Source organism: Bos grunniens, chromosome 8 (assembly GCF_055505025.1).
Source record: "Bos grunniens cultivar Pamir isolate PY7600 chromosome 8, Bosgru_T2T1.0, whole genome shotgun sequence".
In the NCBI taxonomy this organism is placed as follows: domain Eukaryota; kingdom Metazoa; phylum Chordata; class Mammalia; order Artiodactyla; family Bovidae; genus Bos; species Bos grunniens.
Genome location: NC_141172.1, coordinates 59,018,197 through 59,045,058, shown reverse-complemented (window position 1 = coordinate 59,045,058; position 26,862 = coordinate 59,018,197). Strand labels below are relative to the sequence as shown.

The window sequence follows — 26,862 nt, the reverse complement described above, 5'->3', positions numbered from 1 at the left end:
GCTTCTTCCAGTCCAGCGTTTCTCATGATGTACCCTGCATATAAGTTAAATAAGCAGGGTGGCACTCATCTCACATGCTAGTAAAGTAATGCTCAAAATTCTCCAAGCCAGGCTTTAGCAATATGTGAACCGTGAACTTCCAGATGTTCAAGCTGGTTTTAGAAAAGCCAAATGAACCGGAGATCAAATTGCCAACATCTGCTGGATCATTGAAAAAGCAAGAGAATTCCAGAAAAACATCTGCTTTATTGACTATGTCAAAGCCTTTGACTGTGTGGATCATAATAAACTGTGGAAAATTCTGAAATAGATGGGAATACCAGACCACTTGAGCTGCCTCTTTGGAAATCTGTATGCAGGTCAGGAAGCAACAGTTAGAACTGGACATGGAACAACAGACTTCTTCCAAATCGGGAATGGAGTATGTCAAGGCTGTATATTGTCACCCTGTGAAAGTGAAAGAGTGAAAAAGTTGGCTTAAAGCTCAACATTCAGAAAACTTAAGATCATGGCATCTGGTCCCATCACTTCATGGCAAATAGATGGAGAAACAGTGGAGACAGTGGCTGATTTATTTTGGGGGGCTCCAAAGTCACTGCAGATGGTGACTGCAGCCATGAAATTAAAAGACGCATACTCCTTGGAAGGAAAGTTATGACCAACCTAGACAGCATATTCAAAAGCAGACGTTACTTTGCCAACAAAGGTCCGTCTAGTCAAGGCTATGGTTTTTCCAGTAGTCATGTATGGATGTGAGTTCAGTTCAGTTTAGTCGCCCAGTCGTGTCCGACTCTTTGGGACCCCATGAACCACAGCATGCCAGGCCTCCCTCCACATCCATACAAAGGTCTGTCTAGTCAAGGGTATAGTTTTTCCAGTAGTCATGTATGGGTGTGAAAGTTGGACTATGAAGGAAGCTGAGCACTGAAGAATTGATGCTTTTGAACTGTGGTGTTGGAGAAGTCTCTTGAGAGTCCCTTGGACTGCAAGGAGGTCCAACCAGTCCATCCTAAAGGAGATCAGTCCTGGGTGTTCATTGGAAGGACTGATGTTGAAGCTGAAACTCCAATACTTTGGCCACCTGATGTGAAGAGCTGACTCATTTGAAAAGACTCTGATGCTGGGAAAGATTGAGGGCAGGAGGAGAAGGGGACAACAGAGGATGAGATGGTTGGATGGCATCACCGACTCGATGAACATGAGTTTGGGTAAACTCCAGGAGTTGGTGATGGATGGGGAGGCCTGGCATGCTGTGAGGCCTGGCATGCTGTGATCCATGGGGTAGCAAAGTCAGATACAACTGAGCAACTGATCTGAACTGAACTAGAAGAGTTACTCCTGGTGGCCTAATACTACACTGGTGTAAGGTTTCATAGCTTGGCATGTTTGGGGAACAGAGAGTAAGTTAGTTTCGCTGGGCCTGAAGGGCTTAAGAAGAGGAATAATTGAAGGTAAATTTAGAGACACATGCTGGCACCCTGAATGCTAATAAAACAAGGAGTCTTTTTAGCAACAGGGAATTCTGGAAGGTTCCAGAAAAAGGAATGCTTTGATCAAGGTGCTACTTAGGAGATTAATCTTGTCCCTATGTGCAGGATGGATAGGGACAGAGGCTGTGGGAAAGAAGTTGAGGAATGACATGATGAAGGTCCAGATGGGGCAATAGTACAGAGCTGGCTGGGGAGCATTGATGGGAAGTCCCTACTACCACAGGAAGTAGGGGCTAGGAGAGATGCAAGGAGGAAAGAATAATCATAAAGTATATCTGCAGTCGCCAAAGCCACTAGTTTACTACTTCTGGGGAGTTCCAGTGATTGACAGGAGACAGAGAAGACCTAGGAGATACACAGGAGGTAGCTACAAGTCTACACAAGGAGGGGAGCTCCTGGCCTGGAGTGGGAGAGATCGGGAGAGGGAAGTACTGGGTGACACAGCTGGGAAGAGCGCTCGGTTCTGGGGAGAGGCAGAGATGAGACGGCTCAGGTCCTTCCTCAGCACTCTGCCAAAGCCTGACCGAGGGCCACATGGTGATGTCTGAAGGGTCTTTGTTGAGAGATTAATACACAGAGCTCACTCTCAAAAGCCAGAAAAGATCTGATCCAGAAGAAGGGTGGTAAGAATTGCATGTGTGCTAAGTCGCTTCAGTTGTGTCTGACTCTTTGCAACCCTTTGGACTGCAGGCCACCATGCTTCTCTGTCTGGAAGCACTGGAGTGGGTTGCCATTTCCTCCTCCAGGGAATCTTCCCAACTCAGGGATTGAACTTGTATCTCTCACGTCTCATGCTTTGGCAGGCGGGTTCTTTACCACTAGTGCCACCCGGGAAGCCTTACAAATTACTGTATGATTGGTGCAGATGATGGTGCAGTAGGAGTGTGAAGAGGACAGTGGTGAGCAAAGAACTGAAAAGACAGAAGGGAGGCAAGTCATATTTGATTGAGAAGTCCTAGAAAAGTTTTATACAGGAGATAAGTTGAGTATCTGTTTCTCCCACTAGACCTTTAGGGGAGGGCAGGGGCCATGTATGCCTTACTTATCTGTGTATTCTTAGGGTCTTGCATTATGCCTGGCACATAGCAAGTGTTCAATAAATATTTGTTGCTGGACTTGAATGGCACTTGAGATGGGTCTCAAAGGAGACAGGTCGTGCAATATATATGATGGAGAGGAGGAAAGGCAGGCTATCCTCTGGGAATGATTCGGCTAGATGATGTAAGAGCAGGAAAGTAAATGGGCACAGCTGAAGAAAGTGTGTGGGAGTCAAATCATGGAGGGCTTGAGTGCCAGGTAAGAGTTATTAAATTTGCAGAAGCTGTGAGGAGCCTTTTAAGGATTTTCCCCTGCCAGGGACTCAGTCAGAACCCTCTTCTGGAAGCTTAGGCAGTTAGCTAGAAGAGGATTCTGAAAGTAGAGAAAACAGTTAGGAAAGACTGTTTCAGTGGCTCAGGAGGAGAGGCACGGGGCCAGGGCTGATAGGTAACAGATTCTAGGTAACAGAGCAGTGAGCTTAGGTGGAAGGAAAATAATGCAGATAATATACATAGTATTTGGTAAGTGGGAGGCAGAAGCAGAGATTAATATTTACAATGTATTAGAAATTATGTCCCTTGCAACTAATTAAGTTTTGAAAAAATTTAGATGTCACTTTAAAAATGCATAAGGAGCATGTAGATTTTGAACAGTTCTTTTAGGGAGGGTATTTTTTATCTTGTTTGGAGTTCATGGTGATTCTCTTGAATCTGTGGTTTGATTTCCTTTACCAATTTGGGAAATTCTTAGCCATTTTCTCTTCTGCCATTGCTCCAGTCTTTCTTTATTCTCCTTGCTAAAATTACATTATAAAACCTATCCCTCATATCCCATGTTTTTTTTTAATGCTCTTTTCTGTTTTTTTAGGAGGCAGAAAGAGAAAAAGGAGATTCACTGATAAGTTTTATAGCTTGGAAAACCGTGAACAGAAATAGCCACAACAGGAAAAGCTGGTTGTGTGGAATGGGGAAGGAGATGAGACAAATGAAGAGGTCAGGTGTGGACGTATCGAGCACAAGTGACCTGTGAGATATTCAGGAGACATTCAACAGGATGTTGGAAATCTAAGTCTGAGGTTTGGGAGAGAGGAGGGTCTAATTGCAGCAATGGTGAGCAAGTTATTTAATAGTGGTTAGACATAGTTGAAAAGAGAATTAGTGAACCAGAAGATAGAGCAGAAAAATATCCAAGCTGAAACAGAACCAAAAGGATGAAAAACACAAAAAAGAGCATTTTTTAAAAAACGGTATGTGAGGGTAAAGGAAATCAAACCAAAGATTCAAGAGAATCACCATGAACTCCAAGCAAGATAGAAAGTACCCTCCCTGAAAGAATTGTTTAAAATCTACATGCCTCTTATGCATTTTTTACTTGTCATCTAAATTTTTTCAAAACTTATTTAGTTGCTAGGGATATAATTTCTAATTATTGTAAACATTGATCCTTTCAAATAAAATTGTTGCATTGCTTTTTAAAATGTATCTGGTGGCATCTAAATAACCATAGTAATTTTATACTCACCATAATCCATTTTAAAATGATAGCTTTTCATTAAGAAATTTCAGATTCTTACTTTTGCTCCATGAACACTTGCCCCATCTTCCTGATAATAAAAATATGTAATATAATTAACTTTTTAAAATACCCCATTACTATAATAAAACTCTGAATGTTAAAATTTAGTTTTGCATTGACATCGTTATTAGCAGTATACATTTAATCAAAGCAACAAAATAAACCAGAAAATTTTATAATTATTAAATATAAAAAGTAAGACTTTATTAGAACTTCACGTCTTAAAAGATCTTGATGGGCTTGTATTATCTATTGCAGTGTAATTAGAAATTAGTACCTTAAAATAACCAACATTATTTCTTACAATTTCAGAGGGTCGGGAATCTAACGGGGATCTCTCATGAGGCGGTTTCACATAGCTGTTGTCAGGAAGCCTCAGTTCCTTGCCACATGGGCGTCTCTAAAGAGTTGCCCATGACACAGATGTTGACACCCTCCAGAGTGAGTAATCCAAGAAAGAAAGAATGACCAAGATAGAGGCATGGTATCTTTTTAATAACTTTATTGAGATAAAATTCACAAACCATATAATTCACCCATTTAAAGTATACAGTTCAGTGGCTTTTAGTAAATTCACAGAATTGTGCATGTATCACCACTATAAATTTTAGAACAGTATTGGTGGTGGAGGTGGTCTAGTTACTAAGTCATGTCTGACTCTTGTGACCACATGGAAAGTAGCCCACCAGGCTCCTCTGCCCATGGGATTTCTCAGGCAAGAATACTGGAGTGGGTTGCCATTTTCTTCTCCAGGGGATCTTCCTGACCTAGGGACTGAACCAGGGTCTCCTGCATTGCAGGCAGATTCTTTACCGACCCAAAAAACTTTGAACTTTTAGTTTCCACTTCTCAGTACTCTTATGTCTTCCAGCTCTAGACAACCACTAATTTTCTGTTTTCTGTCTCTACAAAGTTGCCTATTATGTACACTTTATAAAAATGGAATTATAGAACATGTGATCCTTTGTGACTGACTTCTTTCATTTAGCAAATGTTTTCAAGATTCATTCATGTTGCAGCATGTCCCAGTACTTTATTCTTTTTTATGGCTGAATAATATTCCATTGTATGGATATACCACTTTTACTTACGAGTTGATGAGCACTTTTAAACTATTATGTATGATAGTGCTATGCACACTCATGTACAAGCTTTTGTGTGCATATATGTTTATTTCCCTTGAGTATGTACACCTAGGAAAGAAAGTAATGGGCATGAACTCAGCATTCAAAAAAGTTTAGAACCTGAATTGCATGTTGTTGGGCACTTTTCTCATCTCGAGAGCAGATTAGTAGGTCATCTACATATTGTAATATTTTCCCATTAGGTCCCAGGTCCAGATCTAGTAGATCCCGGCTAAGGGCCTGTCCAAACAGGTGGGGGCTATCTCTGAACCCCTGAGGTAATACTGTCCAAGTCATCTGTTGGTGTTTTTCTCCTGGGGCCTCCCACTCACAGGCAAAAAGGTATTGGGATTCTTTAGCCAGTGGTATGTAAAAAAATGCATCTTTGAGATCCAAGACTGTAAACCATTTGGCACTGGGTGGGATTTCTCCCAAGATTACATAGGGATTGGGTATTGTGGGATGGAGGGGGACTACAGCTTCATTTATAATCCGGAGATCTTGAACCATTCTCCAGGTTCCGTCTTTTTTCTTTACTGAGAGGATTGGGATGTTACATGGCGAACTGGTGGGGACCAATAACCCACAAGCAAGGAATGTATTTATTAAAGTCTGTAGTCCCTCCCGAGCCTCTCTTTTGAGAGGATATTGTTTCCGGTTAGGAAACCGGGTGGGATCTCGGAGGATAATGATGACCGGTTCAGCTTGGTGGGCTCGTCCAGGAATCCCCTGATCCCACACCTGGGGTTAATTTTGTCTTCCCATAGTTTTTGGTCCCTCTCTATTGAAGGTGTAATGGGTTCTTCAGTAGTAACCAGGAGCTGTAGAGCTCTAGGGGCTGAAAAACTTCCCATCACAAGGGTGGTCCCCAGTTTAGTGAGTATATCTCTTCCCAATAAGGGGGTAGGACACTCAGGGACCACCAGAAACTGGTGGGAAAATATTTGTCCATCCCAGCAACAAAGAAGTGCTCGGGTGAATCTTTAGGTAGTTGCTTTTCCTGTAGCACCCAAAATGGTACAGGTTTGGGAGGAGAAGGCTCCGGAGTAGGAGATCAAGACAGAGTAGGTAGCCCCTGTGTCAACCAAGAAATTCTCAGACCTACCTGCCACATCCAGTTGCACCCTTGGCTCCAGCCCCATGATGGTTATCTGTGACAGGCGGGCTGGCTGGAGCGGGCTGCTTCAGTCCTCTTGAACCATCATGAGGGTAGGCTTGGCACTTGACCTTGAGGCTCTTGGGTCCCGAGGGCAGAGTGCCACCCAATGTCCCAGTTGATGGCATTTGTGGCAAGCCGTTCTAGGAGACTTGTCATGGTTTGGACATTCTTTGGCCCAATGCCCCACCTGTCTACAGATCAGGCATCTGTCTCGTGCCTCTTCCCTCAAGGACTCGAGGTTTGCCATAGGGCTTCTCTGGAGGGCAGCCAGCATCTGGGTATGCCTTGTCTCTTTCTTTCTCTCCTTCTCCTTGGCCTTGGCCTCCTTCTCCTGTTCTCTGTTATAAAAGGTATTGCTGGCTGTCTGGACCATCTCATCTAAAGAGGCAGCAGGGTCCTGCTGTTGTAGCTGCTGTAACTTAATTCTGATATCTGATGCACATTGGGACAGGAATTTGTCCTTTAAAATCACCCATCCCTCATAAGAGTCTAAGTCCAGGTTGGTAAACTTTTGGAGTGCCTCTTTTAGCCTCTCCAGAAAGGCAATGGGGTTCTCATTGGGCTCCTGAGTTATTGCTGAGACTGGGTACAGTCCCACAAGTAATAGGCTTCTTTCTGTTTCCATAGGTAGACTTCCTTAGGGGTGAGTCTTTCTGAAGCTTATCCTACCCAGAACTGTTGCAACCTGAGAGCCAGGCGTCCCCGGGTCAGGGTGCAGATCCCCAGGCAGGCTGAGGCGTGACAGCCTCCTAGAGATCGAATCCTCGGGCAGGTCAAGGCGTGACAGCCTCCCGAGGATTGGGTCCCTGGGCAGGTTGAGGCATGATGACCTCCTGGGACCCCTGGGACTAGAGGCTCCCCAAACAGGTTGAGGCGTGACAACCTTTCGAAGACCGATCCCTAGGCAGGTCAAGGCGTGATGACCTCCTGGGACCCCCCGGACTGGAGTTTGGGCATCCCCAAGATCTCCAGTGTTACCAATGCTGGGTAGAAGTAAGAGGTTTGTTTTGCCCACCGTGGATGGGAATAGATATGATGTAAGTTCATCCTACCTAGTACTGTTGCAACCTGAAAGCCAGGCGTCCCCGGGTCAGGGTGCAGATCCCCAGGCAGACTGAGACGTGACAGCCTACTGGAGATCGAATCCCCGGGCAGGTCGAGGCATGACAGCCTCCCGAGGATTGGGTCCCTGGGCAGGTCGAGGCGTGACGACCTCCTGGGACCCCTGGGACTAGAGGCTCCCCGAACAGGTTGAGGCGTGACAACCTTTCGAAGACCGATCCCTAGGCAGGTCAAGGCGTGATGACCTCCTGGGACACCCCCGGACTGGAGTTTGGGCGTCCCCAAGATCTCCAGTGTGACCAGTACTGGGTAGAATTAAGAGATTTGACGGGAATAGATATGATGTAAGTTCATCTTACCCAGAACTATTGTAACCTGAGAGCCAGGCGTCCCCGGGTCAGGGTGCAGATCCCCAGGCAGGCTGAGACGTGACAGCCTCCTAGAGATTGAATCCCCGTGCAGGTCGAGGCGTGACGGCCTCCCGAGGATTGGGTCCCTGGGCAGGTCGAGGCGTGACGACCTCCTAGGTCCCCTGGGACTAAAGGATCCCCGAACAGGTTGAGGCGTGACAACCTTTTGAAGACCGATCCCTAGGCAGGTCAAGGCGTGGTGACCTCCTGGGACCCCCCCGGACTGGAGTTTGGGCGTCCCCAAGATCTCCAGTGTGATCAGTATTGGGTAGGATTAGGGGGTTGGATATTATAGAGTATTTCCCTCCCAAGGCCAGCTATTTTCTGGTTGTCTCTCCAGAAGATTGTAGAGGCAGTCTTGTGGGTCTGGATGGGGCTCAGGAAAAGAGCATGAAACAGGAGGGAAGGGGGCAGAGCACAACCTTTGAAAGAATGACATAGCACAAGGGTATAATGTAAACCAATTAAAATCAATTGGGTCCAAGATGACCAGTCAAATTCAAGTGAACCTTAATCCCCAGTCTATAAGCCAACAGACACACCCAGAGGTGGCAAGACAGCTCCAAGGCACAAGGTCAGAAGAGGGAGAAGTGGGTGGTTCCCCAATGGTTGGGATGTTCCTCTCACTCATTAGCATATAAATTCCATCCCCTCACAAAACCTAGCCAGGCCTAATTCCATGGCCGCAGCCCTTGCCCTCGGCAATGGTTCACACCCTGAAGGGTGGCTTCTCTCTGGATCCTAACAAGTTACCTCTTATTGCTTTGTCTCTCGGTGAATTTTTGCAATGAGACATCAGAGCCTGAGTTTCATTAGTTTTGGCTGGGCTTGAGTCCCGGGAGAGGGCTGAAGGACAGGAGGAAAAAGCAGTGGGAAAAACATGCCAAGGAATCCCCTTCATAGCCCACTGGAAGATTTGCTAAATATCTGACCGTTGGTAGATATCATTGGTCTGATCTTTGGCACAGAGAAGAGAAAGGACAGACGAACCCCCACCGACTTGTGTAACAGCTACTGGGGCTCAACAGATAGCGCCCTTGGGACATACTGAGGAGTAGCCTCTCCAGAGTCCCTCAATTGTGCCCCTGCCGCCCGCCTGTTTGCGGGAGGTTCAAGGAAACAAGAAACGAGAGATTGTAAAGGTCCCTCCAGCCATAGGAGCGAGGACCTCTTACCTTAACCGGAGGTCTTCTGGAATCTGAGACTGGGCCGCGTGAGCTTTCTGCTGAGTTCGTTCTTCGCTGTCTCGGTTTCCAGCACGATGGGCCTTCCCCTGCGCTGGGTTTCTTCGCCTTCCGCTTCTAGCGTGGGAGCTTCCCTGAGTTGGGCTCCTGCTGTGCTTGGCCTCTTCCACGCAGAGGTTGTTTCAGCCAGGTTATATCCGAGTCACGGCACCATAGATGCGAGTGTATGTTCCTCGGTTCTTTGTCTCGTCACAACAAAGATTTGGAGCAACGGACATTAAAGCCCTGGGCGCATCACAGCTCTCGGGTCTTGGACAAACCGTGTTACAGCTCTTAGGCAAATCAGTGTTACAGCTCCATTTTATTTAGAAGATAGCAGGAGAATCCAAGACTCGAAGAGAAGAGAGTGGAGGAGTGCGTGGGGAGGGAGAAAGAGAGAGAGAGAAAGAGCGTGCACATGCACGCAGGAGAGAGTCCGAGAGAAAGCGCTTTGGCTCCTCCTTTTATGTTTTTTCCTCCACCTGGGCCTGCCCTATGCAAAATGGGCTTAGCCAGGAGTGCTGTTTGTTCTGTTTGTTCTGCCTGAAGTCTTCACTCTGGTCCTCGGACCTTCCTTGTCTTTTAGCCACCACCATTTTGGACTCCTTTTCCCTATTCTACCTACCTAACAGGTGTCTCCTGAGGAGGTAAGGGTGAGCAGTGGACTGCTTCAGGGGCAGGGGCTCTGGGTGCAGTAGACCTGGGTACAGCATAAACCCTCTTGGAGGAGGTCACCATTAACCCACCAGAGCCGCCAGAACTTACACAGAACTGGGGAAACACTCTTAGAGGGCACAAACAAAACCTTGTGTGCACCAGGACCCAGGAGAAAGGGGCAGTGACCCCACAAGAGACTGACCCAGACTTGCCCATGCGTGTCCTGGAGTCTCTGGTGGAGGTGTGGGTCGGCAGTGGCCTGCTGCAGAGTTGGGGGTGCTGAGTGTAGCGGTGCATGCACGGGACCTTTTGAAAGAGGTCACTATTATCTTCATTACCTCCACTATAGTTTGGCTTCAGGTCAAATAACAGGGAGGGAATGCAGCTCCACCCATCAACAGAAAACTCGATTAAAGATTTACTGAGCATGGCCCTGCCCATCAGAACAAGACCCAGTTTCCCCCTCATTCAGTCTCTCCCATCAGGAAGCTTCCATAAGCCTCTTATCCTTCTCCATCAGAGGGAAGACAGATTGAAAACCACAATCACAGAAAACTGACCAATCTGATCACAACCACAGCCTTGTCTAACTCAGTGAAACTATGAGCCATGCCATGTAGGGCCACCCAACACAGATGGGTCATGGTGGAGAGTTCTGACAAAATATGGTCCACTGGAGAGGGAATGGCAAACCATTTCAGTATTCTTGCCTTGAGAACCCCATGAACAGTATGAAAAGGCAAAAAAATAGGACACTGAAAGATGAACTCCCCAGGTCAGTAGGTGCCCAATATGCTACTGGAGATCAGTGGAGAACTAACTACAGAAAGAATGAAGACACAGAGCCAAAGCAAAAACAACATTCAGTTGTGGATGTGACTGGTGATGGAAGTAAAGTCCAATACTTTAAAAAGCAATATTGCATAGGAATCTGGAATGTTAGGTCCATGAATCAAGGCAAATTGAAAGTGGTCAAACAGGAGATGGCAAGAGTGAACACTGACATTTTAGGAATCAGCAAACTAAAACGGACTGGAATGGGTAAATTTAACTCAGATGACCATTTTATCTACTACTGTGGGCAAGAATCCCTTAGAAGAAATGGAGTAGCCCTCATAGTTAACAAAAGAATTCAAAATGCAGTACTTGGATGCAATCTCAAAAACAGCAGAATGATCTATGTTTGTTTCCAAGGCAAACTATTCAATATCACAGTAATCCAAGCCTAAAGAAAGAAAGTGAAGTCGCTCAGTTGTGTCCAACTCTTTGAGACCCCATGGACTGTAGCCTACCAAGCTCCTCTGTCCATGGGATTTTCCAGGCAAGGGTACTGGAGTGGGTTGCCATTTCCTTCTCCAGGGGATCTTCCCAATCCAGGGATCGAACCTGGGTCTCTAGCATTGCAGACAGACGCTTTACCATCTGAGCCACCAGGGAAAGCACCAACCAATAATGCTGAAGAAGCTGAAGTTGAATGATTCTATGAAGACCTACAAGACCTTCTAGAACTAACACATACAAAAAAGATGTCATTTTCATTATAGGGGACTGGAATGCAAAAGTAGGAAGTCAAGAAATACCTGGAGTAACAGGCAAATTTGGCCTTGGAGTACAGAATGAAGCAGGGCAAAGGCTAACAGAGTTTTGCCAAGAGAATGAACTGGTCATAGCAAATTCCCTCTTCCAACAACACAAGAGAAGACCCTGTACATGGACATCACCAGATGGCCAATACTGAAATCAGATTGATTATATTTTTTGCAGCCAAAGATGGAGAAGCTCTATACAGTCAGCAAAAACAAGACCACAAGCTGACTGTGGCTCAGATCATGAACTCCTTATTGCCAAATTCAGACTGAAACTGAAGAAAGTAGGGAAAATCACTAGACCATTCAGGTATGACCTAAATCAAATCTTTTATGACTATCCAGTGGAAGTGACAAATAGATTCAAGGAATTAGATCTGATAGAGTGCCTCAAGAACTATGGACGGAGGTTCCTGATGTTGTACAGGAGGCAGGGATCAAGACCATCCCCAAGAAAAAGAAATGCAAAAAGGCAAAATGGTTGTCTGAGGAGGCCTTACAAACAGCTATGAAAAGAAGAGAAGCAAAAAGCAAAGGAGAAAAGGAAAGATATTCCCATTTGAATACAGAGTTCCAAAGAATAACAAGGAGAGATAAGAAAGCCTTCCTCAGTGACCAATGCAAAGAAATAGAGGATAACAATAGAATGGGAAAGACTAGAAATCTCTTCAAGAAAATTAGAGATACCAAGGAAACATTTCATGCAAAGATGGGCTCAATAAAGGACAGAAATGGTATGGACTTAACAGAAGCAGAAGATATTAAGAAGAGGTGGCAAGAATACACAGAACTATACAAAAAAGGTCTTCGTGACCCAGATAATCATGATGGTATGATCACCAACCTAGAGCCAGACATCCTGGAATGTGAAGTCAGGTGGGCCTTAGGAAGCATCACTACAAACAAAGCTAGTGGAGGTGATGGAATTCCAGTTGAGCTATGTCAAATCCTGAAAGATGATGCTGTGAAAGTGTTGCACTCAATATGCCAGCAAATTTGGAAAACTCAGCAGTGGCCACAGGACTGGAAAAGGTCAGTTTTCATTCCAATCTCTAAGAAAGGCAATGCCAAAGAATGCTCAAACTCCCGCACAATTGCACTCATCTCACACACTAGCAAAGTTAATGCTCAAAATTCTCCAAGCCAGGCTTCAACAGTATGTGAACCGTGAACTTCCAGATGTTCAAGCTGGTTTTAGAAAAGGCAAATGTACCAGAGATCAAATTGCCAGCGTCCGCTGGATCATTGAAAAAGCAAGAGAGGTCCAGAAAAACATCTACTTCTGCTTTATTGACTATGCCAAAACCTTTGACTGTGTGGATCACCACAAACTGTGGAAAATTCTGAAAGAGCTGGGAATACCAGACCACCTGACCTTCCTCTTGAGAAATCTGTATGCAGGTCAGGAAGCAACAGTTAGAACTGGACATAGAACAACAGACTGGTTCCAAATAGGAAAGGAGTATGTCAAGGCTGTATGTTGTCACCCTGCTTATTTAACTTATATGCAGAGTACATCATGAGAAATGTTGGACTGGATGAAGCACAAGCCAGAATGAAGATTGCCAGGAGAAATATCAATAACCTCAGATATGCAGATGACACCACCCTTATGGCAAAAAGTGAAGAAGAACTAAAGAGCTTCTTGATGAAAGTGAAAGAGGAGAGTGAAAAAGTTGGCTTAAAGCTCAGCATTCAGAAAACGAAGATCATGGCATCTGGTCCCATCACTTCATGGGAAATAGATGGAGAAACAGTGGAAACAGTGGCTGACTTTATTTGGGGGGGCTTCAAAATCACTGCAGATGGTGACTGCAGCCATGAAATTAAAAGACATTTACTCCTTGGAAGAAATGTTATGACCAACTAGACAGCTTATTAAAAAGCAGAGACATTACTTTGCCAACAAAGGTCTGTCTAGTAAAAGCTATGGTTTTTCCAGTAGTCATGTATGGATGTGAGAGTTGGACTATAAAGAAAGCTGAATGCTGAAGAATTGATGCTTTTGAACGGTGGTGTTGGAGAAGACTGTTGAGAGTCCCTTGGACTGCAAGGAGATCCAACCAGTCCATCCTAAAGGAAATCAGTCCTGAATATTCATTGGAAGGACAGATGCTCAAGCTGAAACTCCAATACTTTGGCCACCCGATGCCAAGAACTGATTCATTTGAAAAGACCCTGATACTGGGAAAGATAGAAGGCAGGAGGAAAAGGGGACGACAGAGGATGAGATGTTTGGATGGCATCACTAACTCAATGGACATGAGTTTGAGTAAACTCTGGGAGCTGGGGATGGACAGAGAGGCCTGGAGTGCAGCAGTCCATGGGGTCACAAAGAGTGGGACATGATTGAGCAACTGAACTGAACTGACGTCCCAGATTGGTCACTAGGTGGCCCAAACATGGGACAGATTCAAATACCGGTACAAAACCTTTGAAGATTGGGATGAAATTCTAACCACAGTCCAAAGGAGGTCAGTTAGAACTTATATCCTGAAACTAGTTTGGTCAATTAAATACTAGTACAAAAATATCCACATTCTTTATTCTTTAAATAAGACCCAAAGTCTCATGTCATAGTATTCAAAATATTTAAGATACAATCTAGAATTACCTAGCATATGAATAACCAGGAAAATCTCAACTCACACACACACACACTCACACAAGACAATCCACACATATCAATACCAAGATGATTTAGATATTGGAGTTATCTGACAAAGACTTACATCAGCTATTATAAAAGTGCTCTTACAAATAATTGTAAACATCCTTGGAACAACTGAAAAATTAGAAAACTTCAGTAAAGAAATTATAAATATAAATAACAAAATGGAAATGTTTGAACTGGAAACTTTTAAAAACAAAAATTTACAAACTCAGATAGATCCCAAAGCAAAATGGAGATGACAGAGGTAAGAGTTACTGAATATGAAGACTGATCAGAAGACATTAGTCTGAACAGTGAGGAAAAAAAGCTGAAAAGAGCCCCAGGAACCTGTGGAACAACAACAACAAAAAGTGTAACATTTGTTGCATCAGACTTCCAGAAAGAAAATAGAAAGTGTACAAAGCTGGAAAAAATATCTGAAATAATAAGAGCTGAAAACTTGCCAAATTTGGCAAAGATATAAATCTACAGATTCAAAAACCCAATGAAGATCATGGCATCCGGTCCCATCACTTCAGGACAAATACATGGGGAAACAATGGAAACAGTGACAGACTTTATTTTCTTGGGCTCCAAAATAGCTGCAGATGGTTACTGCAGCCATGAAATTAAAAGACGCTTGCTCCTTGGAAGAAAAGCTATGACAAATCTAGACAGCATATTAAAAAGCAGAGACATTACTTTGTTGACAAAGGTCCATACAGTCAAAGCTATGGTTTTTCCAGTCATGCGTGGATTTGAGAGTTGGACTACAAACAAGGCTGAGTGCCGAAGAATTGATGCTTTTGAACTGTGGTGTTGGAGAAGACTGTTGAGAGTCCGTTGGACTACAAGGAGATCCAACCAGTCCATCCTAAAGGAAATCAGTCCTGAATATTCCTTGGAAGGACTGATGCTGAAGCTGAAACTCCAATACTTTGGCCACCTGATGTGAAGAACTGACTCATTTGAAAAGACCCTGATGCTGGGCAAGATTGAAGGCAGGAGGAGAAGGGGATAATACAGGATGAGATGGTTGGATGGCATGACTGACTCAATGGACATGAGTTTGAGCAAGCTCTGGGAGTTGGTGATGGACAGGGAATCCTGGCGTGCTGTAGTCCACGGGGTCACAAAGAGTTGGACATGAGTGAGCCACTGAACTGAACTGAAATGGATCATGCTTTTTGCATGTCATATCTAAAAAATCTTTGCTTAACCCCCAGTTACAAAGATTTGGTCCATGTTTTTTTCTAAAAGTTTTGTAGTTTTACATTTTACATTTAGAGCTATGATTCATATTGAGTGGAGAGAAGATATTTACCACATGTACAACTGAAACAGCTCACATCTGGAATATAGAAAGATCCCCTACAATCTGCTAAGTACAAAATCAATATACAGAAATCAATGTATTTCTATAGACTAAAAAGAAGAAATGAATTTTTCAAAGAATGCTATATATTTTAAAAGAACATATCTAATATATATGACTATATATTTTTTTAATAAAATATATTAATTTTAAAATGTCCGGAATAAATCTAACAAACATTATGTGAGACCTCTACAAAGTATAAAACATTAAGAAGAATTACAGAAGACTCCCTAAAATGGAAATATACCATGTCAATGAATTTTAAAAACTGATATTGTAAATATATGAAATTTCCCTAAATTGATCTATAAATTCAGCACAATCACAATCAAAACCTCAACAGTTTTGTGGATCTTGACAAACAAATTCTAAACCACATCGGATATGACAAAGCTATAGAACTGGAGGCTGTACTATTAGTGTAAGGTCAGAGGAATAGACCAATGGAATAAGAGAGCTCATAAGCACGTCCCCATGTATGGACATGTGATTTACAACAAGGGTGGCACTGCAGAGAAGTGGGAAAATTGGTTCTGGGACAATTATGTATCCATATGGGATATTTGTGACCTCAGGGTAAAGAATGGTTTCCTCAAGTATCAAGAGCAGTAACCAAAAATGAAAAGACAAATCAGACTAATTAGAATTAAAATATACCATTATGAGTGGAAGGGCAAGCCACAGAATGGGAGAAGATATTTACCACATTTGAAACTGGTAGACGACTCGTATCTAGTCTATATTAAGAATTCCAGGGACTTCCCTGGTGGTCCAGTGGTTAAGACTTCACTTTCCGACGCAGAGGTGTGGGTTCGATGGTTCCCTGGTTGGGGAGCTAAGATCCCACATGCCTCCCAGCCAGAAAACCAGAAAATAAACAACAGAAGCAATATTGTAACAAATTCAATAAACTTTAAAAATGGTCCAAATCAAACTTTAAAACAGAAAACTTTTTTAAATGGTCTAACTCAAAAAAATTGAAAAAAGAAAAAAAAAAAGAATTCCAACAAGTCAAAAAGAGAAAATAACCAAATAGAAAAAAAGATTTCACAAAAGAGGGAATCCAAATGTCCAATAAACATTAAAAGGTGTTTAACCTTTAATTATCAATCAAGAGAATGGAAATTAAAACTGCATTGAGATAATACTTCATATCTGATTGGCAATAATAAAAGTCTGACAATACTAAGTATTGATTGGGAAGCATGTAGAAACAACATGAGTTCTCAAGTACTGCTGATGGCAATGTAAAACTGGCACAACCACTTTGCGAAATAATTTGGCATTATCTAGAAATGAAGACAGCAATTCCACTTATGTTCTAGATAAAGTTGAGTACACATGTATCAAGATACATTCACAAGAATAGCATTGTCTGTAATTGTCCAAAGTGGAAACCACCCAGATATCCATGAACAGGAGACTGGATAAATAAAAGGATATACTCATACAGAATACTATACAGAAGATGAATGGGAAGAACTATACCTAGATACAACAACATGGATCAATTGTGAAAACAATTTGAGTGAAAGAAGCCAGACACAAAATAATTCATACAGCACAAGTCTCTTATGTAAAGTTCAAAGGCAGGCTGAACTAATCTATGTATTAGAAATGCCTACTTAGACAGTAAAGCTATGTGCTGTGCTTAGTCGCTCAGTCGTGTCTGACTTTTTGCAACCCCATAAACTGAGGGATTTAGCGACTTCCCTTTCACTTTTTACTTTCATGCATTGGAGAAGGAAATGGCAACCCACTCTAGTGTTCTTGCCTGGAGAATCCCAGGGATGGGGAGCCTAGTGGGCTGCCATCTATGGGGTTGCCCAGAGTTGGACACGACTGAAGTGACTTAGCAGCATGAACTGTAGCTGGCCAGGCACCTCTGTCCTCGAGGATTCTCCAGGCAGGAATACTGAGCAAGAAACAGGGAATTCCCTAGTGATCGAGTGGTTAGGAGCCTGTGCTTTCACTGCTGAGGGTTTGAGTTAGATCCCTGGTCAGGAAACGATGATGAAAAAAAAGCAAGGAAGGCATTATCATAAAGCTCAGAGAGCAGAGAAGAGGTGTAATCAGGAAGGGGCCACATTGGAGACTTTTGAGATATTGGCAATATTCTGTTGCTTGAACTCAGTAATAGTTACATGGATATTTACAATAGTTATAATTCATTAAGCTATACAATTACGTATTGTTGCTTTTCTGTGTGGGTTATATATTCCTAATTAAAAAGGTTTTAAATGTTTCATACAACTCTGAATAAAGCATTCTAATAATAAGCGTTCTAACGTGATATATTTACTTTTGTTCAAAGATGTAACATTGTTCTTTTGAACGTAAGTGTAGAATTTTTTATGTCATCTTTTAAATTGTACCAAATAGACCCAGGAGAATGGGAGCATTTTTCTCATTACTGAGAATGGTGAAAATGCAGAGAGGATGTGCTTGGTAGTGGATATTTTCTCACACACTTTAAAAAATCTTTAATATTCTAAGATAGATGGCTTGGTAGGAAGGAATAGATACTTGTTACGATTCTGTGGCCTGAATGAAATAATGGCACAAAGACTGTCATGTTTCTGAGTCCCACTACCTTTGTACCTTGAGAACTCTTCCTCAAGAATAATACTTTCTCTGATAACAACTGTCATCAAAAATAAGCCCCTGAAAAGATATCCAGCATCTCTAGGCATCAGGGCAATGCAAACCAAAACCACAATGAGATGCCGCTTTCTCTCACTAGGATGACTGTTTGTGGAAAGACAGATAATAAGAAGTGCTGGTGAGGGGGCGGAAAAGTTGGATCCCTCATATATTGCTGGTGGGAATGCCACCAGCTGCTTTGGGAAACAGTCTGGCAGTTCCTCAAGTGATTAAACACAGAGTTAAAATTTGATCTAACAATTCTATTCCTAGGTGTAGAGAAATGAAAACCTGTGTGAACACAAAACCTTGTACACAAATGTTCATTGAGTACTATTCATAATAGCCAAGAAGTGGAAGCAAACCAAATATCTATTAACTGATAAACAGATACATAAAATGTGGTATAACCTCACAATGGTATAGTATCCAGCCGTAAAAAGGAATGAATTACATGCTACAACATGGGTGAAACTTGAAAACATTATGCTAAGTGAAAGCCAGAAAAGAAGGTCACATTTTATATGAAATGTCTAGAATAGACTAATCCATAGAGTCAGAAACTAAATTATTGGCTGCCTGGGGCTAGGGAATTGAGGGGGCTAGAGAGTTAGAGCTATGGGGTACAAGAATTCTTTTTGGAGTGATGAAAATGTCCTAAAATTGATTGTTGCAATAATTGGAGAACTCTGTGAATATATAAAAGCCATTGAATTCTATACTTTAAACGGGTGAATTACTAGTCAGTGATGATTTTTAAAAATATGTCCTCATAGCACTGTGCTACTTAACATTTTTAAAGACCTATCTTGGACCAAAATACCCCAGTTTAAAACACCGGGCTTCACATGTCAACACAGACACTAGATAAGTTAGAAAAGTATTAATACCGCAAACTCTTCTTTGGATATTGGTGTCTTGATGAAAGGAATCTTCGCTGACACTTCATTGACACTAGCTTATATCCCCATATGGCATCCGGGGCGGTGCACCCTGGGAAGATTTGGAGTGGTTAAATGTTGCTCTCTGTGTGTGTAAAATGTTTGACAGATCGTTTTGAAAATGAAGATGGGGAAAGAGAACTAGAATGAAATCTCCACCACAGGTGTATTCTCAGGCCAATTTTAGGGAAAAAGTTGAGGATCTGAAAACTAATTCCCTTCAAACTATGCTTGTCTGAATTTCCCTTGGAAAGACTTCATGTATTCCAGTTTGAAGACATGGATTATAGTATAAAAGTCACGTCTTTCAAGACCATAATCTCTGCTATGAATTGCTGAAGCTCTTCTAGCAACAGAAGCCAAGAGTTGAGCTCTGATTCCTACATTCAGCTGTGCCAACCTCCTCAGGGCAATAAACCTTGAAGCTTCAGCTTCATGGTCTAACTTTGAAGGAGCAAGGAAGGACCACATTGGTTAATATATCAAATTATAATCTCTCTATTCTAAAAGGACAGAGAAGGCAATGGCACCCCACTCCACTACTCTTGCCTGGAAAATCCCGTGGACGGAGGAGCCTGGTGGGCTGCAGTCCATGGGGTCTCGAAGAGTCGGACACGACTGAGCAACTTCACTTTCACTTTTCACTTTCATGCATTGGAGAAGGAAATGGCAACCCACTCCAGTGTTCTTGCCTGGAGAATCCCAGGGACGGGGAAGCCTGGTGGGCTATAGTCCATGGGGTTGCACAGAGTCGGACATGACTGAAGCGACTTAGCGGCAGCAGCATTCTAAAAGGAAAGGAAGGAAGGAAATCCCACTGCAAGGAAAAGAAAGAATCCTGAGAAAAAGACAACAGTGTCATCAGGAGACAGTTTGGTGGTGTGCTGGGAACAGAAGCCAGACTGAGTGGGTTAGAGTTTGGTCTGGAACTGGAGAGCAGAGGCAGCATTCAGGAGGCTCAGCTGAGGAAAGCGACAGGCAGATAGCAAGAGCTGGACCTCAAAACTGAGGAGGGTTTGTCTTCAGGTTAGAAGAACCTTGAGAATATTTCTGGAATGAAGAGAAGACATCAGGAAGGGAATGTGGAGAGGGAGGGAACTGGGGAGCCTAGCAAGTTGTAAGGAAACAGAACGACAAGACAGGAGATTGCTTTGAGTCATGGAAGGACACCTCTTCCTCAGAGGTGCATAAAAGCAGTGGAAGCTCTGGAGAGGTTTTTCTGGGGACAACAGATTACTTATGGCGCCAGATCATCTGACCTCTATTTCTCTAGAGTTCTGGCAGCAAAATGAGAAGTAAGTGGCTGAGAAGAAACAGAAAGGAGGGCAGGGCCCCAGGACACCAGAGAAGGTTGGAGAATCAGCAGAAGGGAATGGCCATCTGGTGTCATAAGAGGTGACTGGGTTAGTGAAGCCTGGTGGGGTGGGGGCGGGGCAGCTGGGCTTAGCTGTGTGGGTCTGTGGGACCCTCTTCTTCCAGCTGGGAGATGCAATAAGATGAGCAGAGGTGGGGGCTGCCCAGCATTGGAGAAGAGAGAAATGTGGGGTAAGTTCCCAGGGGAGAGAGAGTCAGCTGTGAAGTCCAAGGTCCTGGACTGGAGGGAGCGAAGTAAGACCTGGACAGAGGGGTAGGCTTTGAAGAGAGAGGCCACCCTTCAGGGAAGTCAGGAAGCTGCAGCTGAGTGGGTGCAGCAGGATTGAGTGGGAAAATGAAGGGGATGGAGCAGATGTGAACCATGAGGATATGTAAAGTATCCCACATGTATAATACAGTAGCCATTAGCTTCGTGGGCCTTGAGGTATGTAGTCAGTCCAAAATGAGCCATGCTGTAAGTGTAATACACACTGGGTTCTGAAGACTCAATATGCAAAAAAAAATGTTAAATACCTCATTAATAAATGTTTCCATTGACTATTGGTTTAAATGTTAATTTTTAGGTATATTGCATTAAATGAAATATATTATTAATTTCATTCATTTCTTTTTACCTTGTTAATGTGGCTGCTAGAAAAAATGAAATTCCCTATGTGGCCTGTGTACTACTCTTGTTGCATGGCACTGGTGGACACTCTCCCAGGGACGGGGACTGTCTGTGTCATCGCCCAAGCACCCAGCACAGAGACCTGCAGAGAGGCCCCAGTGAGCGTGCGTGTGTCTGTGTGTGTGAACTGATGAGCAGATGAGTAAGTGAATTCATGAAGGGACAAGTGAATGGATGAATGAGGATTATATGTGGTGTTCAAGGACTTGGTCAGTTTCTTCTAAATTGTTTAGGCTTCTATGGAAACACAAATGAAAGGGAAACAGAAGTAGTTAGAATTCAGGAGAGCTCACTAGGCTTTGAGGCAGGGAGTCCCAAAGAACATTTTATGGAACCTAACTTAATATCAGCGTCCAAGAACCTAGACCCTTGCCTCATCCCTCTTTTCCTTTTTTTTCTTTTATAAAAGTGCTCCTGCAGCACTTTAACATATGCCAGGGACTGTCCTCGGCACTTTGCACATCACATCACCCAGTGAGGCAGGTGCTCTTGTTGTCCCCCCTTTACAGATGAGGGAACTAAGGCACAGAGGTGTTAATAACTTTCTCAGGATTACCCAGTAAGTGGTGGGACTGGCATTTGAACCAGGCCATCTGTCCCCAGTAGTCAGGCCCCTAACTACTAAACCATCCTGACTGTCATCCCATCATCTCCCTTATGTCTCCAATAGAGATGTGGGTTTCTTTTTTCTCCCTTTACTTGCCTCTCTTCCACCCCCAGTTCCTCAGACCTTGTATTCCTGGAGAAAGTTCCCAATGAACCTTGCTTACTGGAAACATGTAAGTAACCCTACAACTTGCTCACAAATGAGACACACCATAGCTGCATGGTCCATCCCAATAGCCAAGCAACCCTGCCTTCTCTCCTGTCCCAACCCCACACCCTCTGCCCACATCCTCGAGCCTGGCTCACACCACCTTCTCCCTCCCTAACCCAGGAGGCTCCTCTCCCAGACCTGGGATTAGCCCTCCCCTGCCTTCCTGGGCAGACTCAGAAATGAGTGTTGGAGGAGCCTGAGGCTTCACAACTCTAAGCAGGTGCTTTACCTGTCAGTCTAGCATGTGTCTTCAAGGTGACCTCAAGGGTATAGGATAGGGGGCCTTTCAGACATCACCTTGGCCGGGGCCTGGGAGATGCCTTGATTTCACCCACCCAGGATCCCCTTCCAGCCTCTCCTTGGATCCCTTCAATGATGGAGTAGCCCTGAATCTTCACCCACTGGGAGCCAGTGCCCGAGATATGCCTCAATCCCACCCACCAGAGACTTTTTCAGCCTCAGCTTGGATCCCTTCAGTAACAGGGCAGCCCTGAATCTCCCCACACTGGGAGTAGCCAGAGCCCAGCATCTCCACCTTCAGGGCCAAACAGAGACTAAAAAGGAACCAACACCTTCCTCTCTATTTCTCTCTCATTAAATTGTGAATAATAATGCATTTACTTATTCTCCCACTTAAAAAGTTGTTTAAATCCTTTGAAGAATCTTGCAAGGTAGCTTGGCTAGACAGCAGGCAGGACAGTCCAATGCTTCCGGTGGGGGGGCCAGGGTCTTCCACTCGCCTGCCTTTTGGTCCAGAAGGTAGGCATTTGGATTGATGGTATAGTCCTTTGTCTGGACATCGGTGGTTGTGGTGACACCTCCGCACACAAACACTTTGTTGTCTCCAACAGAGCATATAGCATGGGACACATCCAAGGGGCAGTTGTTGGGCAAAAGAGGCACTGAGGTGGTTGTCTTGTTGGCCTTTACCTTCTGCAGGTTGATCTCTACACTCTGCCGGTGGCTGTACACGCAGAGGATGTTGTCCTGATGAAAAGAGAGCAGGGGCCGGTGGTTGAACTCAATAGGAAAGGTGATACACTGGACCACCTCCCCAGTGTTGGTATCGAAGCAGTCCACCACCCCAACCCGGGAGATGTAACCCTTCACCAAGCACCGCCCAGTGACAATATACAGGTTCCGGTCACCCCTGGTGATCACGGCTGTGCCGTCCATAGGAATGCTCATCTTCCCTGCCAGGCACCAGGTCTCCTTGCGCTCATCATAGCGATAGATGTTAGAGACATAGCGCCTTGGGGCAATGCTGCCTCCCACTGAGTACACTGTCCCCCCGCAGGTCACCATGGTGTGGAAGACAAGCCCAATTGGCAGGTCGGGCAACTTGGTCCAGGAGTTGTCATCCATGTCATACCGCCAAGCCGTCTTCAGCCCTGAAATCTGCTCAGTGGTTCCACCAGAGATGTAGATGTAGCGACCAGCAGAGGTGGCACTCAGTGCTGCTGCCCTGTAGGGCATCTCTGAGAGCTTCAACCACAGGTTCTCCTGGATGATATAAGCAAACACTCCATCGTTGAACTTTCCGTGGGCCTTCTGGCCACCTAGGATGACCACTGAATCAAGCAGGGCCCCTTTCCGCTGGTAGCTCAGCAGGCTGGTTGGCCTCTCCTGCTTGCGGTCCACAAGGACGCTCTCAATCAGGGTTGAGTGGGCTGAGCTGTTCTCCATGCCCATCAGCTTGTTGCTGGCATACATTAGCGTCTTGTTGGAGACAGCATTGAGGTTGATGTAATTGAAGAACTTCTTGAAATACTTCTCCCGCTCATCCTTCCGGAAGCATACCCAATTGATGAGTGCGTTGAGAGCCTGGTCTTCATTGAGTACATGCAAGTTTTCATCTCGGAGCAGGCGGCCGAAGATGACAGGTGGACAGCGCATGAAGTGCACGCAGCCCTCAGGACTGGCCCAGTAGTGGAAGTTGTCACGGATGCCAGAGTAGGCCAAGTCTGACACCTCTTTGAGCTCAAACAACTCAGCCAAGAAGAGGTAGCGCAAGCAGTTGGCACGGCGGATGGACTTGATCAGGAAGTCATTGCAGTGAATTCGAAGGCGGGGTGTGTTGAAATACTGGGCCCCACGAAGGAGCTCTTCCACATTCTGTTCTGAGATCACCACCTTGCCACTGTAGAAGTAGTCTAGAAGCTGGTCCACTGTGGTCGGACTCAGGTAGTTGGGGTCAATGGTGATAAAGAGCTCATCGGTGGTCTTCATGTCATGGTTGGAGATGAGGTTCTTCACCAGCGGAGAGACTGCAGCCAGCACATTGCGATGTGCAAAGAAGACATGGTGGTCCACAGTCAGGGCTATGTCCCAGTACTCTTTGCGTTTTCTCTGTTTGTTCAGGTTCTGCAGTACGAAGCTGTTGTAGTTTTTCTCGGTGAATTCCAATTTCATGGTGCTTCTTGCTGGGTGAGACAGAAGATCAGCAGCAGGTACTGGAGAACAGACTTTCTCAGGCCTTTGGGATTCAGATTGATGGTTGTTTGCAGAGCAGTTGACCAGGGAGGAGTGGGAATAAGAGAGAGGATGATGTCATAGAATGGATGAGGTCATCACAATGCAGGCCCCCTCCCTGAGGCCTTTCTCAGAGGCACAGGGCTTTTCTCCCCTCTGATGGCTCTGATCTGCCAAGGCCAGATACCCTGCCAGGACCTAGTCCAGGGCCCAGAACTCAGGAGGAAACTCAGAGATGGGTCACAACTCCCACCTGGGACCTTCAACCTCACTTCAGGGCCGCTTCTGGAATGTCAGGGCCAGTCTGGGCAGGGCTAGTATGGGGAGGGCTATTAGGAAGGCTGGGGTAAGGATTTTTACATCATCTAGAGGAATGTACATTGCACAGGAGGGAAACCGAGGCCCATAGAAGAGCATGAACTTGCCCAAGATCACGTAGCTAGTTGGAAGCAGAGCAGGGCCTGAAACCCAGTCCTTCTGGAACCCACCCTCCTGGGATGCTCCTAACTACTCAGCTTTCCTCTGTCTCTGATTCTCAAGCCCCAAAGCACCTTTCACTGCCAAGGCTCCTGGATATTAGAGAAGAAAAAGCTCTGTCCTTTGGTTTCTGACCTTTACGGCTACAGACATCATTCTTCACATTGGGCTGGCCCAAAAGGTCGTTCGGATTCCGAATGAACTCTTTGACCCACCCAATTAAACGGAGAGGTGGCGGCCCCTCAGGGAGCAAGGACGCAGGAGTTACTCTCGGACCGGGGGATGGGAGGGCCCTCGAAGCCCTGATTATTTCAGTTTCACGGAAAACCGGGCCATTCTGTCCACACTGCCAAGTCTCTAGCTTGTAAAATGTTGGGGGCTGGGATAGGTCAGCTCTCCCCATCAGCTGGGGACTTGGACAAGTTTCTCATTCTCTCTAAACCTCAGTTTTCTCGAGAAACGCTGTGAGATGGGAATAATAGCTGCATCCGCTTAAAAGATGATTAAGAGTTTACAAGAGAAAAGGACCGGAAAATGTTAAGCCCAGTGTTTGGTTCGCAACAATCGTTCAACAGCTAGCTGCCATTTCACTAGTTCGCCAAGTTTCGGTGTTCCTGGCTGGCTGCTCCTTTCGTAAACACTTGTGGTTCTCTGTGATCGTTGGCAAGTCTGGAAATCCCCATCGCCTCGGGGTGGGCTCCGTGCGCCGCCTCAGCCACGCGGTGGCGCTAGAGTCATCTCCAGCCTGGGAACGGTGAGCTCCTTACCGACCCCGGTGCCGCCCCCTCTTCCCCGACCGGATCGCGGCAAAACACCCTGTGCCCATTTTTCAGACAGAGGTAAAGCCCTAGATAGCGGGCGCACGGCCGAGCGGCTAGAAAGGAGACATCCAGAACTCTAGGCGTCCCCCTTGGTGCCCCACCGGGTGCCACGTCCACGGCCCACCCCGCCTCCTAGCCGGCGTGGGGCTCCCCGAGTTCCCGTGGCGCTGCTGTGCCCAGGAGGGGATAAGGACCCGCCGGAGCCTCCCACGGAGGAGGGCCGACTCCTGCGAGTCCCAGCCGGAGCAGCCTTCGGGGGCTCCCAGCACCCGGCTCAACAACGTAGACCCTGGCGGCAACGGCAAGGTCGAACAGAGAAGACTTGGGCTCGGACCGCACCCTTGATCCCTGAGCCCCACTCCTGACCGTCAGGCCGTCTTTAGCGTCCTTACTAGGAAAACTGACGCTGCAACCTTGGAAATGTGAGCCTGCCAGCTCTTTCCCTCCCGGTGTTGTCAAGTTCTCATTATTAACTGCCGGTCTCTCCCTCCTCCCTTCATTCCAGATCTGGCTTTTTCTTAATTCGAAAATTATTTTAGAGTACTTACCTTTTAATGCTATATTTATTCACCTTGACGTCTCCAGGGTGAGAAGCGCTCAGTCTCTTGAGATACGTGTCTGCACAAGGCTAGAACCTTCTGTTTTCCCCAAGGGAAGAAGGTTTGGCTTTCTGCCCTTCCAGGACTAGCTCTGTGGCTTAGGTGAGTTCCACCTGGTCCCGTCTCTCCTTGTGAAGATAATTAAGCTCTAATTGCTTCTCCCGCTCTGATCTCTGGAGAGGAGAGGCCGCTGTGATTCAGATGGAGAAGGATGAAGCCTCTTGGTGCTGAGGCCAGACACTTATCATTTCCATTGGCTTCTAGGCCTGCCCACCCAGGGGTAGGGGATGAGTGGGTCATTCATCACTCCTTTGCCCCCACCCCCACGTTGATGGAGGAGGTGGCCATGCCCCTCTGTTTTTGTTTCAGGTCCCAGAAACCATGGCCAGAAGATCTCTCATCAGATGCTTCCTTCTGGTTTAAGAAAGTTAGGTTTACAGGGTGTCCTGGAGAACTTAGAGGACCCAGTAGACTTATTTCCATGTGCCAGACCTTGTACAGCTAGACAGATTGTGGCCCAGAGAGGGGAAGGGGCGCACTCAACTCAGTTCACAGAGCTAGGACTGGAAGCCAGGGTGCCTGACTCCTTCCTCTACCCTCTGGCTGCAAAGGAGAGATGGCAATCTGGCTTGTCTTCTGCTTACATGGAATTTATGGTGGTGGTGATTTAGTTCCTAAGTCGTGTCCAACTCTTGC

General features: G+C 45.2%; 1 protein-coding gene and 2 long non-coding RNA genes across 4 annotated transcripts in view; 1 reads left to right on the top strand and 2 right to left on the bottom strand.

The window, feature by feature from the left end:
- The window catches only part of LOC147367164 (uncharacterized), a 37,822-nt gene that overhangs the window by 3,676 nt on the left and 7,284 nt on the right, over window positions 1–26,862 (top strand). The window contains exon 1 of one of the 2 annotated variants that reach the window (XR_015169894.1): window positions 24,370–25,989. The exons of the other annotated variant lie outside the window; for it this stretch is intronic. This is a non-coding gene — a long non-coding RNA (uncharacterized LOC147367164). Of the gene's footprint in view, window positions 1–24,369; window positions 25,990–26,862 lie in introns of those variants that run through there. 2 annotated transcript variants of the gene reach the window in all.
- On the bottom strand, window positions 227–9,172 carry LOC147367166 (uncharacterized). Its single transcript, XR_015169896.1, has 3 exons — window positions 9,034–9,172; window positions 4,050–4,131; window positions 227–447 (listed from the first exon to the last, which is right to left on the bottom strand). It is a non-coding gene; the product is annotated as an uncharacterized LOC147367166 (long non-coding RNA).
- On the bottom strand, window positions 22,360–26,860 carry CCIN (calicin). Its single transcript, XM_086415853.1, has 2 exons — window positions 26,116–26,860; window positions 22,360–24,273 (listed from the first exon to the last, which is right to left on the bottom strand). The coding sequence occupies exon 2, from the start codon at window positions 24,207–24,209 to the stop codon at window positions 22,443–22,445; it is 1,767 nt and encodes a 588-aa protein (XP_086271979.1). The 5' UTR covers window positions 24,210–24,273; window positions 26,116–26,860; the 3' UTR covers window positions 22,360–22,442.

Coding starts and splice junctions, on each gene's coding strand:
- CCIN (XM_086415853.1), bottom strand. CDS start 24,209: ATGAAATTGGAATTCACCGAGAAAAACTACAACAGCTTCGTACTGCAG.